We start from the raw sequence: 17,500 nt of genomic DNA, 5'->3' as shown, positions 1-17,500 counted from the left end.
CTACATTCAAAAGTGTCTTGTTGAAGTTATTTGAAATTTTATTGGCTTTACGGTTCCATTAGCAGATTAATACACAGGAATATAAGAAAAATGAGAGAAGCTGGAAGAAATCATTAGGTCTTACTAGTAAACGTGGCAGTCAGTCCCTGTGTTAATAGACCTTCACCTATTTCCACCTATCATCCCCATCCATATACCTGTCTAATGTTTTAACCCCTTCACTATACTGAAACACATTTTTACCCTGAGATTTGTGAACGATTAGACCATTTTATTGACATTAGGAAGAGTCTATGGAGGTCAGAAGATTAATAGCCACAGTCTTCACTATTTCAATCTCCCCACATGAGTTTCTGAAGTTGTATAAAGTCACCAAAATAGTAAGCAGAATGAATATGGAAACGCGTCATGGTACAGAAGGGGTCAAAGCTCTCTATTGACCCAGCACTAGCAACCAACGCGAAACACTTGTGAACGCGGCTAATCGTTTCTCGTAGTGGGAACATTACGTCTCGGCACTCAGTCACCTTACACGTGGCTTGTTATTGAATGTTCCAGGACTCATGCGAACGTTCAGTGCCACGCCTTGATGCAAGCTACACGCCATAGAGACTTAGAGAGAGAGAGAGAGAGAGAGAGAGAGAGAGAGAGAGAGAGAGAGAGAGAGAGAGAGAGAGAGAGAGAGGCAGAAAAAGAACAGCAGAGCGGAAAAAGTAGATAGAAAGACAGGAAGATAGATACTCACTCTCGCACACAGACACACAGACAGACAGAGTACAGACGAGACACACTGACACGTATATATAGCTAAGTAATTAAAGACAGGTGTTACTTATGTATTATCCTTCGTGTTCTTTGGATCTCCACACAGGGAGGCAACACAGAACTATCTAGACAAGGATTAATGCAGCCAGTAGTCGTGTGATGTGTATGTATGTATGTATGTATGTATGTATGTGTGTATGTACGTTGTATGTATTTCTTAGACCGTGGTGGAAACTCTCCCTACTTTCCCTCCCTCACTCTCCCTCACTCTCTCCTACTTCCACTCCCACTCCCTCCACTTCACTCACTCACTCACTCACTCACTCACTCCGCCGACCACTCAGCAAGGTGATTGACGTGACACTGTATAGCAAACACCCACACTTTTAGAGCTCAGGGTTTGTATGATTGAAACACACACACACACACACACACACACACACACACACACACACACACACACACACACACACACACACACACACACACACACACACACACACACACACACACACACACACACTCTCTCTCTCTCTCTCTCTCTCTCTCTCTCAACATCATCATCTCGTCACGATTAATTAAATACCTGAAGATAAATAGAATTCGCTGCTCTCCTCACGCTCCCTCTGGCTTTGCTGATTTTACCTGCAATGAAAAAGAAGCTTAATTACATTTACAAAAAGAAGGAAAGAAGGAAAAAAAAGGTAAGGGAAAAAAAGGGAGAGGGGTCAAATTAAAAAGTCCATTTCATCATGTAATAGAAGGAGGCTCTTTGAAAACAATATATACGTGTGCAGTCTTGTCGTTGTTATAGCGAGCTGATTAAATGAGGAATGTTTCTCACTAATTAAATTGAATCAGTTGTCACGTTTTATTTCACTTTTTTTTATTGTTTTAACTTTTTATTTATTTATTTTTATATATTTAACTTGCATTGATATTTGTGTACGATTAGGTTGCATTATTGACATTAGGAAGTTTTTTTTTTTTTATATCGTGTTGACTTTTTATCTTATTTTTCTTTTTTTCATATTTAACTGATATTGATTAGACCATTTTACTGAAGATTAATAATAGCCACGGTCTTCACTGTTTCAATCTTCCCCCGTGACTTTCCGAAGCTATATAAAGTCACCAGATAGGAAGCAAAATGAGTATGGAAACGCGTCATGGTTCTTTTATTATTTGATTTGATTTAAATTTTTTTCATATTTATTTATTTTTATTTTCATTTTTGACCGCCTTGTGTGTTCCTCGAAATATGAGAAATTCCTGCGCTCTGAATATTAAACACCGGCGAGAGATGATCATTCTCACATGGCAGACACGGATAAATATTTTCCTCCCGTATTTTTTTCCCCACCAGACGAGGCTGTAATATGACGGGACGGCGGGACGGGAGGCCGGTGGAGGGGGGAAAGGGGTGGGTGGGTGAGCGGCGGGTCTGATGGGGAGGGGGAAAGGAGGTTAAAAAAAATATATATCATTCCGTTTTACAACAAAATATTTTTCGTCATCTATCGGCTCGGTGCTTCTGAGTCAACAAAGGTAGCAGGCAGGTATCTCGTCCACCCTCCTCTCTCTCTCTCTCTCTCTCTCTCTCTCTCTCTCTCTCTCTCTCTCTCTCTCTCTCTCTCTCTCTCTGCTACTTTTTACATCACTTTTATCGAATTGAATCTATTTATCTATTTTGGGTAACTCTTTATTATTTTTAAGGAAACTGGCAATTAAATGGACCTTTATTTTTTTTATCCTTTGTTGTCCTTTACTGGCTTTCCCTCTAGCATAAAAAAGTGCAGGGCAAGCAAGCAAACAGCACGGTAATGGCTGAGGGACGTGGCACGCTTAGTATTGCGTCATTAATAACAAGACTCGGGATACACATTATGCTGCGACGGGGGGCTGGAGGGAGGCGAGAGGCGAGAGGGCTGGTAGGAAGGACAAAGAGGGCGGGGAGTTATAACAGAGGTGCTGGAGTGGTATTGGAGGGAGAGAGGAGTGCGGTGTGAGGAACGGGAAGGTGTAGTGTGTTGTGGTGGTGTGTGGTTGTGTGGTAGTTTGCTGTGGTGGTGTGTGGTGTTCTGGTGGGTGTGGTGTTGTGGTGGGTGTGGTGTTGTGGTGTGGTGGGTGTGGTGTTGTGGTGGGTATATTTTGGTGGTGTGTGTTGTGGTGTGGTGGGTGTGGTGTTATTGTGGGTTTGTTGTGGTGGTGTTGTGGTGGTGATGAGTGTGACGAAGTGTTTCTGCAGAAGATGGTGAAGTTTCCATCAGTGGTGCGAGGGACGTTAGTAAGAAGTGGCGGGAAGGTACTTGGTGAAGGGGAGAAAGTACGACTAAGAGGGAGAAGGAAGGAAAAAGGATCAGAAAAAGGAGGAAGAGGGGAGTAAGAGCGTAAGAAGAGAGATGGAGAAGGAAGGGAAGAATACGAGGAGGAGGAGGAGGAGGAGGAGGAGGAGGAGGAGGAGGATAAATAGAGGGACGCAACAGCTGTGAGTGGAACTTCCTGATAACTTTAGGGAACTTTACTCGGAGGGGAGAATAATCACAACGACCAGCCCAGCCTAGCCCACCCCAGCCCACCCCAACCCAGCCCAGCCCAGCCCAGCCCAGCCCAGCTTAGCCCAGCCCAGCCCAGGCCAGTCCAGCCCAGCCCAGTCCATTGCAGCCACTTTCCTTGCGTCCTGTATTTACTCTGATGCATTTATTTTTTACTTTAATCTTAATGTTCCTTCTTCTTCTTCTTCTTCTTCTTCTTCTTCTTCTTCTTCTTCTTCTTCTTCTTCTTCTTCCTTCTCCTCCTTCTTCTTCCTTCTCCTCCTCATTCTCTCGTCTATTATTATTTTTATTTTTTTTTAGGAATTGTTTTTTTTCTCGTTTATTGAGAAATATTGGGCGGTTGTAAAGAAGTAGAAAAGGAGGGAAATAATTTAATTTCCTCCTCCTCCTTCTCCTTCTCTTTCTCCTCCTCCTCCTCCTCCTCCTCCTCCTCCTCCTCCTCCTCCTCCTCCTCCTCCTCCTCCTTCTCTTCCTCCTCCTCCTCCTTCTTCTTCTTCTTCTTCTTCTTCTTCTTCTTCTTCTTCTTCTTCTTCTTCTTCTTCTTCTTCTTCTTCTTCTTCTTCTTCTTCTTCTTCTTCTTCTTCTTCTTCTTCTTCTTCTCCTCTAAATACAGGAGAGAGAGAGAGAGAGAGAGAGAGAGAGAGAGAGAGAGAGAGAGAGAGAGAGAGAGACTGGTGCTTTTGCTGTGTCTTCGGCTTACGGGAACGTGACACCAGGTATAGCGGCCAGCACAACCCTCCCTCCTCTCTCTCTCTCTCTCGGTGTGGCTGGGAGAGGCGTTCAGGTCGGTGGGTACGGGATGGGATGGGTCGGGGCGGGAAGGGACGGGGCGGGGCGGGGCAGGATGAGGCGGGACGGGATCTGTGTCGGGCCTCACGTTTCCCTGGGTTGGCTGGCCGCGTGTGGTCCGCCGGCACGAGTTGGGCAGGTAGTGGGGCATCTCAGGTGTCTTGGCTTCGATGTGTTGCTTCCTTGCCCTCTGTGTGGCTTGTGTTGTGCTGTGTTCGCCCGCCACCACCCACCACCACCACCACTACCACCACCGCTGCTCCTGTTACTACTGCTATGGTGTTCTTTTGTCTCGAGTCAGGGCGGGGGATGATGGGCGGAGGGCGTGGGTGTGGTCCTGGAGGTGTCCGGGTGGGTGGGCGGTCAGGTAGGTGGGTGGCAGGTCGGGTGGGTCGAGGCGAGGTGGCCGCCGCTGGTCCGCCACAGGTAGCCGCCGAGGTGGTGTGGGGCGGGGCGTCTTAATTGACTTATGACGGGTTAATGGGGATTGGGTGACGGGGGGCGTACTCTGCCTCTGACCATTTACTTAACTACTGTGTGTGTGTGTGTGTGTGTGTGTGTGTGTGTGTGTGTGTGTGTGTGTGTGTGTGTGTCGTAACGCGTGGTGCAAGGCCTTGACCACCAATCCGGCACAAAGGCGAGGGTTGGAGTGGACGCCTCACATCTCTGTAGGGTTTTCGCGGTGTTCGGCCAGTCACCACGCGGTTCACCAGCACCAAGGCAAGCAGACTCCTCATACAGATTGTCTCTCATTAACTAAGCGTCTGACGTTCACATGACATTACCAAACAACTCGCGGTCTGAATTAACTTGTCGCGGGGAAAATTTTTGCGTGTACTCGGAAACTCGAAGGGATGATTGTTTCTTGTAATGCATAGTGGAAGACGAGGTGGTTTGTTCGACAGTGTGATCTATTTACTACTCATGTCTCTACAATAGTCTTCATGTGAGGAGTGTTTGGATATAAGCGAGTGTAGAGTGAGCTGCACATTAATCCGCTTCGTATGGCCTATATATTTTCAAAGACCGCGTTAAGAATGATTAGTCAGACTCTTAATCCTTTCAGTACCATAACGCGTTTTCATATTCATTCTGTTACTATTTGGTGACTTCATACAGCTTTAATAACTTATGTGGGGGATTAAAATAGTGAAGATTCTGGCTATTAATCATCTGACCTTCATAGACCCTTCCCAGTATAACTAAATTGCCTAATCATACTCAAAACTCAAGGTAGAAATGCGTTCCAGTACTGAAGAAGTTAAGTGTATATTATATTTTCGCCTCTCCCTGACGCAGAATCTACGTTAAACAGCCACCACAACCAAAGCACCGATAACTTTTAAGGCCATATTCAGAAACACCTTGCTTTCTCAACCACGACAATTTCAAGTCCCCAGAGACGACTAGCGGAGTTTTCAAGACAGTTTCTCCTTATGATAAACTAGAAACCTTGCTAATCCATCACCAGAACAGTAGGAATATCTTTAAGAACATGAGTATCGTCAACTAGAGCCTTTGAAAATAGTCGTCGTGAGAGACCAAAGCGTTTGTGAATACGGGCCTCTAGAGAACAACCCGCCAAAACCAAGCGAGATACACAAAACACTTAGGAACATTGCCGCTCACTAGACAAATGGATAGAAAAGACGCCTCTATACCACGCTTGGATTCTCCTTGCGAATGAATTTCTATATAGCCTCTAGAATGACCAGCACCTCAATAGACCTTATTTTTCACCTTATTTTGCCTTAGGCCGGTGTTCCCTCTTACATAAAAAAAAGAAAGAAAATAAAAAAAAAGCGGAGGAAGGATGTCAGCGCCTGAGACACTCGAAGGAGGACACACGCACTCTTATCGTAGCCGCAGGAAAGACGAGTGATGCTCCTTGTGGCGATCCTAGTGACGGTTCCGGATGTGGTGTGATATAGGAAGTGTCTCGGGAAACAGTCACGTCAGTTAATCGGAAGCACGAAATACTGGGCATGTCATGGGCTAACGTGGGAGTGATGGCGTGACGGAGGCGCTGCGGGAGGTGGATGGTGTGTGTGATGAAGCTACTGAGAGAGAGAGAGAGAGAGAGAGAGAGAGAGAGAGAGATTCGTGGTAGATGATTGTGTGTGTGTGTGTGTGTGTGTGTGTGTGTGTGTGTGTGTGTGTGTGTGTGTGTGTGTGTGTGTTGGCGATGTTCCAGTACTCGTATTTTTAATAGTAACACGTTGATAATTGCTCTCTAGTTTTTATGCTCTCTCTCTCTCTCTCTCTCTCTCTCTCTCTCTCTCTCTCTCTCTCTCTCTCTCTCTCTCTCTCTCTCTCTCTCTCTCTCTCTCTCTCTCTCTCTCGTACTGCGGAATGAAAACATCGTTAGAAATTTTGCTACGACGACTAGACCACACACACACACACACACACACACACACACACACACACACACACACACACACACACACACACACACACACACACACACAACGTCACCCCCATCAAGACAACATCCCATTTCGCTCCCCTGCCACTCCGCCCTTACTCCCCCGCATGCCAACAGTGCCTTTCTGCGTTCCTGCACCTCCACTATAGCGTCTCCCTCACTGTCTCGTCGTCCCCGCCCTTCCCGCCTCCTGCAGATGACCTCAGGCTTGGGTTTAGTGGAGAGCTCCGTCAGGGTTGGCTAGCGGCGATAGTGATGGGAGGGAGCTCGTTTTCTGTTGGTATTGGGTCCTCATGCAGGCTGGAATAAAGTGGAGGGAAAGGAGGAAAAAGTGGGTGGAGGTAAAGGAGAGACGGACAGAGAGAGAGCAGGAGGGAAAGTTGCCAGTGAAGTAAGAGAGAAGGAGGGAAAAAGAATGAATGAAGAGGAAGAGAAGGAGGAGGAGAAGGAGGTGGAAAGAAAGAGACTACATATATATTTCATTCATTTTCAAGTCCTCAGCCAACAATTTTTCCCCTCACTTAGCTTCGTTCAGGTGTGAGACTCGCCAAAAAAAAAAAAAAAGAAAAGAAAAAGAAAAGAAAAGAAAGAAAGATCGCACAGGTGAGACAAACAGGTGCGTCAGTGTCGGCCTCTTATCAGGTGTATGATGAGCAGGTGTGTCAAAGAGCAGTGGCCTGGGCGGAACGTAATTAGTGTGCGGCTCACCTGGGTTTGCTCCGCCTGGTAGACAACATCATAACGGTGGCCGGATGTTCTCCCACTCCCAGCCTCACACTAATAATTTCTCGGCTGTTCCGCCCATCACGCTGTTATTATCGCTGGGAGGGCGGCAGAGGTGGAGGGAAAGTGCTGAGTGGAGGGGCGGGGGAGGGAGGTGTTGTGGGGCGGTGGTGGTGGTGTTCTGAGGAGGAGCTGGCTGAGTTATGGGGCTGCAGATGAATGGTGGTGGTGAAGGGAGTGGTGGTGAGGTGCGGTGTTGTAGTGGTGGTGTTGGTGAAAGGATGGAGGTGTTGCGAGGTGGAGAGTGACGTGAGTTGGAGATGTAAGTGTGTGTTGAGTGTAATGGAGGTGGTAATGTGGTGTGTGGATGGAAGTAGGATGGAGGTAGTATAGAGGGAGGCGGTGACGTCAGTTATAGAGGCGGAGAGGATACATTGCGGCTTGGTGACATTGCCGGAACACTCATTCTGTAGGACACGTCTGTATGGCTTGTGGTTTGGAAGATTTATGAGCTTACTTCGTTGATAAAGACGTGGATGTTCAACTTTCTCAAGCCTTCATTAGCTTTAACTCTCATTACAGCTAACAATAATCTCAAAATGATTCTGTGGGGCACGTCTAAGGTTTGGCTTGTGGTTTGGAAGACTTATGAGCTTACTTCGTTGATAGAGACGTGGATATTCAACTTTCTCAAGCCTTCATTAGCCTCTCATTACAGCTAACAATAATCTCAAATTCATTATTAACTTGGATTTTTTTCCCCTTTATTCACTGAACAATGATAATATATAGTTCTAATTAACCGTATTTCAACAAGTTTAATTGCTGTCGTGGGGTTTACATTGCTTCTTCACACACGCACACACACAGGCAGCAGATGTGATGAATTGACACAAAGCGGAGAGAATCTGCGTGACGCGCCAGCAGCAGCGTTATGCTCGACTTGTGGTGGCGAGGCTCATGTCTGGTGGGCGGTGAAGCGAGGCGAGGGACGGCTGGGATGGGCGGGATGGGCGACACTGCTTCCCGCCATCCGCCCGTCCGTCCATCCGCCGCGGCACGAGTCAACACGGGAGAGGCGGAGAGAGAAAGAGATATAGAGAAACGGTGAACGTGAGGCGGAAGGCGTTAGGTGAGGAAGATCGGTAAGGTGCGAGAGAAAGGTGAGACGGAAGGAGGTAATGAGGACGGCGAGCTACCAAGGTCTTGGGCCGGAACAGTGATCGCGGCCACGTCCTACTCTTCCATACTCCTCCCTCGCCACCCTGGGATGCGCCGCGCCGCCGCCCTCCAGCCATCCACCGCCCATGTGAGGGGAGAGAACTTGACCCGGGCCATCGATCCTCGCGGGAGACGGAAGGAAGGAGCAGCCGAGGAGCAGAGAAGCAGAGGAGCAACCTTAGTGGAGAGGGACGGCCGCCAGACAGACCAGCACCGTCAGACCACATTGTGTCTTGCTGCGGCGGGGCGGTGCGTGCTCCTTACATAGATGTGCGGTTCAAATACGGTATAACACACACACACACACACACACACACACACACACACACACACACACACACACACACACACACACACACACACACACGATGTTCTTCAGCTACATACACGCATACATACATACATACATACATACATATCTCTGAACAAAGACAGAGAAGCAAGATGGCTGATCGTGATGGAATTATCTTTCAACTTAAGTTCTTGAAATCATATGTTAAGGCCGACTAGAGAGAGAGAGAGGGAGAGGGAGAGGGAGAGGGTAGAATATTGACGTAAAAGGAGAAGGAATGGATAAAATCGAAGGGAGGAGTGAGGAGTGGGGATCATGACACTGGAGGAGGTAAATATAAAATCAGGCAGTAGTGTGGAAGTTACGAGGACGAAGGAAAGGGACACGGAATGGAGAAGGCTCAACTTGAAGAAAGGAGGCGAAGACACGGAGGAAGGGATGTCTGTGTGTCTGTATGTCTGTGTGAGGAAAGGGAATGCGGAGGAGGAGGAGGAGGAGGAGGCGGCGGCGGGGCGAATGAATTACAAGGAAGAGGAGAGGAAGAAAGGGAGAAGTAAATGGATATGGTGAAGAAGGAAACAGAGGAGGATGAGAAGGAGAACAAGGAGGAGAAAACTAAAAAGAAAGAGAGAATATATAAAAGACGACGAAGACAACAAGAAAAATGGCAAAGAGAAGCAAGAAGAAAGAAAATAAGTAGAAATTTTAAGAGAAAGTGAGTTGGTTTCAAGAAAGACGAAGGGAAGGAGGAGGAGGAAGAAGAAGAAGAAGAAGAAGAAGAAGAAGAAGAAGAAGAGGAGAAGGAGGAGGAAAAAAAGATAGAAATATGTATAAGAAGGAAGAGAAGGAGTAGAAATTTTAGAAAGTATCTGTATGGAGGGCGAAGAGGAGGAGGAGGAGGAGGAGGAGGAGGAGGAGGAGGAGGAGACGCCATGTTGAAAGCGTCACGAGAGAGACAACTGAGAGACACTATTACAACAAACACTCGCACAGATTTTCTTAAATGTTCGCTGAGTTATCTTCCTGCCTCGCCTCTCCCCTCTCTCTTCTCTCCTCTCTCTTAGCCTCTCTCCCCTTCACCAACCCTTCTCTCCTCTCCTTCCCTCTCTTCCCAAATTCTCCTTTTTCCTCCTCTATTCATCTTTTCCCCTCTCCTTCCCCTCCCGTATTTCTCTCCTTTCCTCAAATTTCCCCTCAAAAAAGTCATTTAAATTTCTTCCTCCACGCTCTTCTCTTATCTCCAGTCCCCTCCTCCTCTTTTCTTCTCCTTTCCTCTTCTCTCCTCTTCTCTTCTCTTCTCTTCCCTTCCCTCATGTTCTTCTTACTCTCCCTCTTTTCCCCTCACATTTCCTCCCCTCACATTTGGCACCTCTCATCCCTTCCTCCACCTGGTGTTTGGCTTGCCCTCTTTTGCGGCGCTAGTTGACACCTGATCTGCGAGGGAAATGGCGTGGTGTGGTGTGGCTGTGGTGTGGCTGTGGTGGGCCAGGGAGGGATGGAGTAGGTTTGGCTGTGGTGATGGAGGCGACAGTTTGGGTGGAATGTGGAGTAAATGTAGTGGTGGTGGTGGTGGATGTGGTGGTGATTAGGGGGAGAGAAGAGTGTTTTCTGTGGTGGAGGAGGAGGAGGAGGAGGAGGAATTAATTGTGATGGAGGGGAAAGGCAGGGAGGAAAAGGAAGAGAAAAATAGGAGGAGGCAGGGGACAAACAAGTAGGAAGAGTCGGGGAGATGGAGAAGAAAGAGGAAGATGAAGGAGAAATGGAGGTGGAGAAGAAGGGAAAGAGTTAAGAAAGGGAAGAGGAAGAGGAGAAAATAATCGTGATTGGGGAAAGGTAGGGAGGAGAAAGAAGAGAAATAGGAGGAGGAGGAGGGGAGGAGGAGGAGGAGAAAATGGAAGAGTCAGAGTCAGAGTCGTGAAGGTGGAGGAGAAAAAAGAGGAAGAGAAAAGAATGGAAATGGAGAAGAAAGAAAAAAAGATGACAAAAAGAAAGAAATAACTGATGAGGACGAGGAGGAGGAAGGAGGAGGAGGAGGAGAGGAGGAGGAGAAGGAAAAGGAAGAAGAATAGGAGGAGGAGGAAGAAAATAGGAGAAGAACAGGAGGAGGAGGAGGAGGAGGAGGAGGAGGAGGAGGAGGAAAGAGCAATGGCAGTAATAATAGTGATAGAAAACCAACGGAGATCATGACAGAGATTCCCGGTGGAGGAGGAGACCAGTAGTTACAGCAGCGGTAGAGAGAGAGAGAGAGAGAGAGAGAGAGAGAGAGAGAGAGAGAGAGAGAGAGGGACGTGCTGCTATAGTGTAAGTATGGAGAGTAGAGGCTGGGTGGGTGGTGGATGGGAGAGAGGAGGAGGGAAGGGGAGGGGGTGTTGCGTCCCTTGGGAGGAAAGAGAGTACAGTGTGTTAAGAGAGAGAAAAAAAATAGAGAGGGAGGAGGAAGGTCTTAATAAATAGATAAAGAATGATAGACTTTCCCAGGTGTGTGGCGGGTGTCACTTCTTGTCAATTAAGACCATTCCCACGCGGCCTGCCTCTCTCCCTCCCTCCCTCCCTCCCTCTCTGTGTCTGTTCCTCCTCTCTCCTCCCTTCTGTCTCTTCCTCTCTCTCTCTCTCTCTCTCTCACCTGGCGGGTAAAAAAAAGAATCAGGACAAGAAATATGGACGTATAGATAAAAATACTACGCTTTGAGGGAGAGACAGAGGAGGGTGCTAATGAAAAGGAACTAATGGATGTCGTAGTAAAGGAAGTGGAAAGGAGGGAGGGGGGTCGGGGGAGATAGGTGGTGGTGGTGGTGGTGGTAGGGGCAGAAAGGAGAGGGATTAAAAAAGAAAAAAAAGGATCAAAGTATGAGGCAGTGAAGGTAATTGAGTTAGGAGAGAAGAGAAGAGAAGAGAGAGGAGAGGGTGGGAAAGGTAAGTGTGTGTGTGTGTGTGTGTGTGTGTGTGTGTGTGTGTGTGTGTGTGTGTGTGTGTGTGTGTGTGTGTGTGTGTGTGTGTGTTATGACTAAAATATATATGTATGTTTTGTGATTATGTTTCATTGACTATCTGTCCATTCATTCATTCATTCATTCATTTATTCATTTTACTTATCAGCCTGTTTGCCAGTCTATCAATCTATGTATGTTTAATTATGTCTACCTGTCTTTATGTCTACTCTATCTTTCCATCAATTTACCTTTATATTTATGGCACAAGACTAACCCTACCCATTATGTCTACCCATTTATCAGTCTATCAGTCTGTATATGTTTAATTATATCTACCTGTCTTTATGTCTACCTATCCATCACTCTATCTATCCTTCAATTTACCTTTACATTTAATTTACCTTTATATTTATAGCAGAAGACTAACCATATCCATTCTGTGTTTCCCAGGGGATGGCGGCGCCTGCAGGAGGAGGCGCATCAGGGAGCCAGGTGGCGGTGGGGTCTGCGGGTATGAGTGTGAGTCTGTCGGAGCTCAACCCTCACTTCGTCTGCGTGCTGTGCTTCGGCTACTTCGTCGACGCCACCACCATCACAGAATGCATGCACACCTGTGAGTCACACCTGTGCTTTCAGTACCTTGTGTGTTGTGTTAATTAACCCTTTGAACTGTTGGACTTAATGAAAAAATGCTTTCTTCATTTTTTTTTTGTATTTTTGACGAAGAGGGATGAGGAAGAGGACCAGGAGGATAGGAAGGGCAGAGAGAGAGAGAGAGAGAGAGAGAGAGAGAGAGAGAGAGGAACGTCTGTAACATGTGTATTGCAGTCCCGATATGATTTCAATGTGTCAACAAGGAACTTAACAAGCGATCAAATGTTTAAGCTACGTAAATTTTGTCTTGTATTGTCAGTGATAGCTTCCCTTTCCCTTCCCGTCATTGACCCAGCGCTCTAGTGACAGTGTGGCAATCATTTCTGCATGTAGACGACTGTAGTGAGCAAGACATACCAATAAGCGCGCCAATGACTATGAAAGATTTAAACTGCATCGCTATCTGTGGTGTCTTTCGAAAGCGCACTCAGGACTGAAGCAAGAAAAAAAACATGAGTCAGAGGTTTAACGAGAGAAAAATCAAGAAAATGCCATGAAAAGATATAAACTAAGCCACTCTTCTTTAAAACCACAATTCTCTTCGGAAACTAAACTCTAATAAAAGAAAAAGTGTTATGATTGCAATGTTGTATTTCCTTCTATATTCTGCCTCTCCTTATCACCATTACTTTTGTTTTGTCCCTTCCTTGATAATTTTTTCTCATTTATTCTGCTCCTGCGTCGTCTCAGGTCACTACAGGAGATAGACAATACATGCAGCCAGCCAGCCAGCCAGCCAAGACCTCCTTTAATCTTTCTCCGACAATCACGTTAGGGCAGAGTATTCCTTTAAACATCATACTTATCTCACCTTCCCTGTCTAGTCTTCACACTCCCTCTTTCTCCCAGCGCGTAACTTTGATGACCGAGGATAGCAGTGTTCAGGGAGCATCATTCAGGCTTCGGTGTGTTATTTCCTATTCATCCTTAAGTCTTGCACGAGTCTTTACATCACCACGCGGGAGACACCCACCACTTAGTCTCCTCGCCCTCACACGACACACAGACACTTACTCTTGCAAAGGAGACGGATGAATGAGTGAATTGGAGAGAAAACGGAGAGGTAAAGACAGAGGAGTGGAGGGCATGGAGGAAGGGTGGAGAGAAAGAGAGAGAAACAGGGAGGGAGAGGGATAGGTAGAGGGGAAGGGGGAGAGAAGAGCACTCGTGAAGATGGACTAGAGTGTTGGAGTGTGAAAAGAAAAGAGAGACAGGAAGGAGAGAAAAGAATGGCAAAGGAGGTGAAATGCGACGTGTGGAGACGAAGAGGGATGAGGAAGGAGACCAGGAAGATAGCAAGGGTGAAGAGAGAGAGAGAGAGAGAGAGGGGGGGGGATCGTCTGTGGGATATGCAAGCTAAGCAAACTGAACTTGGAATTTAAACGAGAAATAAAATGTCTATGTGTTGAGGTTATCTATATTTATCTAACCTAACCTAACCTTACCTTACCTTACCTTACCTTACTTTACCTGGCTAAACAAAACTTAACTTAACCTAACCTAACCCTATCTTACCTAATCTTACCTTATCTCACCTCACCTCACCTCATCTTACCTTACCTCACCTCACCTCACCACATCACCTAAGCCTGACCTAACACAACGATAAGGAAGAGAGGGAGAAAGAGCCCCATCGAGTGGCGTAAGGGCGCAGCAGGTGGCTCTAGGGATAGCTAATTTGGAGGTGTAATCACGGCGCGGCACAGTAAGAAAGATTAATCATCAGGAAGGTAACTGGCGCAGCTCACGAGACCCCGCGCCGGTGTGTGTCACTGCTGTGTGTGTGTGTGTGTGTGTGTGTGTGTGTGTGTGTGTGTGTGTGAGTGTGAAGTTTTAGGATTATCTGTGCATTCTTACGTACAGGTGGTTAATGTGTGTGTGTGTGTGTGTTTAGGCAGGTGGTGTATATATTCTTACACACATACGAAGAGAGAGAGAGAGAGAGAGAGAGAGAGAGAGAGAGAGAGAGAGAGAGAGACAGACAGACAGACAGACAGACAGACAGACAGACAGACAGACAGACAGACAGACAGACAGACAGACAGACAGACAGACAGACACACACAACGTCGGTTGCCATGTTTGGTGTTTCTGACAGGTGTGTTTGAGCAACAATGAATTATTCGCCTCCTCGACTCGACACTCAACGCTGCTCTCCCCTCCTGACCCCCCTTCCCCCCACCATCACCCCCACAGCTTCCCTAACCCCCCTTCACACTTGCCCTACCTCCCCAAGGCACCCCCACGAACACATCATGCCTTGCTACTACTACTACTACTACTACTACTACTACTACTACTACTACTACTACTACTACTACTACTACTACTACTACTACTACTACTACTGCCGCTCCACCCTCTCTCTCTCTCTCTCTCTCTCTCTCTCAGAAGTGTTGGTAGTGTGTTTGAGTTGGGGACGGCAAGAGTGAGGCAAGCTAATTATCATCTTTGTGTTTCTGTTTCAGTTTGCAAGTCGTGCATCGTTAACTTCCTGCGCACCAAGCGGCACTGCCCCCACTGTGACACCCTCCTCACCAAGACACGTCCTACAACAGCCTCAGGTGAGTGTGCTGCTCCTAACCTTACCTTAATCTAACTTAACCTAACCTAAGCTAACTTCCTCCTGCTTCTACTCCTCCTCATCCTCCTCCTTCTCCTCGTCCTTCGGCTTCTGCTTCTGCTTCTGTTTCTGCTCCTCCTCCTGCTTCTGCCTCTGTCCTTTCTCCTTTCTCCTTTTCCTCCTCCTCCTCCTCCTCCTCCTCCTCCTCCTCCTCCTCCTCCTCCTCCTCCTCCTCCTCCTCCTCCTCCTCCTCCTCCTCCTCCTCCTCCTCCTTCTCTTACAAAATTTTATAGTCCTGTTATTCTCTCTCTCTCTCTCTCTCTCTCTCTCTCTCTCTCTCTCTCTCTCTCTCTCTCTCTCTCTCTCTCTCTCTCTCTCTCTCTCTCTCTCTCTCTCTCTCCCCAGCAAGTCAAAGTTATCCTCGCGTGGGTCCATGTATCCCTATTATTGACGTCATTTTCAGCCCAGAAAGAAGAAAAGAAACAAAAGGAAAAGGAGTCATGTGAGTCTGCCTGGGAAGTGGTTGAGGTGCAAATATACCAACAGTGTAATGTAAACTTCTTCCCGCGCCTTTTTTTTTTCCCTCCCTGCCCGTGTTTAAGCACCTTTTTTTTCGCATTTTTTCCCCTCTCCTACACTCTTTGGCGTGTCTTCATAAATCCACGCGGAGGCCCAGATGAACGCTACTTGTGGCGAGCGTGTGTGTGACCTGCGACCCCTCACCCACCACCGCCACCCTCCTTGCCCTCATACCTCCCGCGTCACGCCCAGGACAAGGTAGTCTGGCCCCTGCGTCTCTCTGCACAGCGGCGAGGACACTAGAGCCGCGGGATACCCAAAAGGCGAGATCAGAGAAGCTGGGAGTGGAAAAGAACGAAGGCCAGTGAAGTGAGCGTGAAGAAGAGGAACGCCACGAAAGGAGCAGTTCGTCTCAATAAATCTACCTGATGCGTGGCGGCCGCGGGCAACTCCCAGATTGATTGTTTATTGCATTTTCCGTGATTGGGTAAATATTTCCTCTTTACGGTGCCTTCCCGTGGGCGCCCCCGATCACGCTGCTGCCGAGGAAGCTACAACGCGCCGCCACTCCCGCCGAGGGTTGCGAGAATTGAAGGGAAAACACACAAACTTGCGTCCTTGTTACCTCCTGCTGCAGAGGCGCCTGGTTGGGGTGTGTCGCTGCGATCGCGTTTGGAGTCCGGGGCAGGAAGGCATGACGGAGTGGTGTGGTGGTGGAGGAGGGCAGAGGAGGCAGGGAAGGGCAGTGACAGTGGCAGGAGTGTGTGTGTGTGTGTGTGTGTGTGTGTGTGTGAGGGAGGAAGGTGAAAGGGCTGTAAGGAAAAGAAAGATGGTGAGACGGAAAGGAAAAGAAAAAGGAGGAAAAATGTAAGAGAGCGAGAGAGAGAGAGAGAGAGAGAGAGAGAGAGAGAGAGAGAGAGAGAGAGAGAGAGAGAGAGAGAGAGAGAGAGAGAGAGAGAGAGAGAGAGAGAGCAGAGCAGTGACAGGAGACGATAAAATTTCATCATACACCTGGGCCACATTCTCTCTCTCTCTCTCTCTCTCTCTCTCTCTCTCTCTCTCTCTCTCTCTCTCTCTCTCTCTCTCTCTCCTTCCCCCTCCCTTCCCTTCCCTTCCTTTTTCTCCCCTCAAATTCACCTTCCACATCCCTCCTCCTTCACCCTCACCCCCCATACCACAACCATCATCCCCTACCCTTCCCCTCTACCACCACCACCACCACCACCACCACCACCACCCACAACCAGGGCCAAGAACAACACCCCACCACTCCGAACACCCCAGGCCGAATCAGGAGCCACAGGTGTCTTGCCCGGCCCTGCTAACGAAGCTTTTCTAACTAATTCACCGGCCTACGAGAGAGCGGCCCTTGAGGTGATCGCCTGTATGACTTACCCATCACCTCCTCCGCGGGGGATCCACCTCTCTTTCATTCCGATTGACGCGCGTGAAACCTTCCTTATGATACTTTAAAGGGCGGTTGGTAAAATGTATGAGGTTTGACTTATTGAAACAGGTATATAAGACTGTACGTATACATTCTGAAACGCTTGGCTCTTGGCACACGTGAAACCTTCCGTATGATATTTTAAAGGGCGGTAGGCGAGGTTAGATTTATTAAACAGGTATTTAAGACTGCGTATACATTCTGAAACGCTTGGTGCTCTCTCTCTCTCTCTCTCTCTCTCTCTCTCTCTCTCTCTCTCTCTCTCTCTCTCTCTCTCTCTCTCTCTCTCTCTCTCGACTGTTTTTTTCAAAGGCCACGTAGATTGATTAGCCATTTCTCCAGAGCGTTACTCCTGTTGATACTCGTACTGTTGAAATCTTGTTCACCTGTCACTGCAACCGTAAAAACACCATTAAAAACCCGTGTTAATTCTACTACACACCTTTTGAAATAGTGAATGTGTAGCGCAAAGGTGTCTCAGAAAGTTGTTTTAACCCACTTCAATACTGAGACGCATTTTTACCTTCGTTTTCGTGTATGATTAGACGATTTTATTGACATTAGCAAGGATGTATGGAGGTCAGAAGATTAATAGCAGCAGCCTTTACTATTTT

At 47.4% G+C, this 17,500-nt stretch overlaps 1 protein-coding gene across 3 annotated transcripts in view; it reads left to right on the top strand.

The window, feature by feature from the left end:
• LOC123520636 (probable serine/threonine-protein kinase tsuA) overlaps positions 1-17,500 on the top strand; it is a 135,050-nt gene that overhangs the window by 57,462 nt on the left and 60,088 nt on the right. For 2 of the 3 annotated variants that reach the window (XM_045283114.1, XM_045283115.1), the window contains exons 2-3: positions 12,154-12,316; positions 14,826-14,921. Coding sequence is in view for 1 of the 3 variants with exons in the window: in XM_045283116.1 (XP_045139051.1) it covers positions 12,157-12,316; positions 14,826-14,914 (249 nt within the window). In the remaining 2 variants the exon portion in view is untranslated. The remainder of the gene's footprint in view (positions 1-12,153; positions 12,317-14,825; positions 14,922-17,500) is intronic. The other variant, XM_045283116.1, reaches the window with a different exon arrangement.

Source organism: Portunus trituberculatus, chromosome 47 (genome assembly GCF_017591435.1).
Source record: "Portunus trituberculatus isolate SZX2019 chromosome 47, ASM1759143v1, whole genome shotgun sequence".
Classification (NCBI taxonomy): Eukaryota; Metazoa; Arthropoda; class Malacostraca; order Decapoda; family Portunidae; genus Portunus; species Portunus trituberculatus.
The sequence above is the reverse complement of the archived record's forward strand: the minus strand, read 5'-3'. Positions and strand labels throughout refer to the sequence as shown.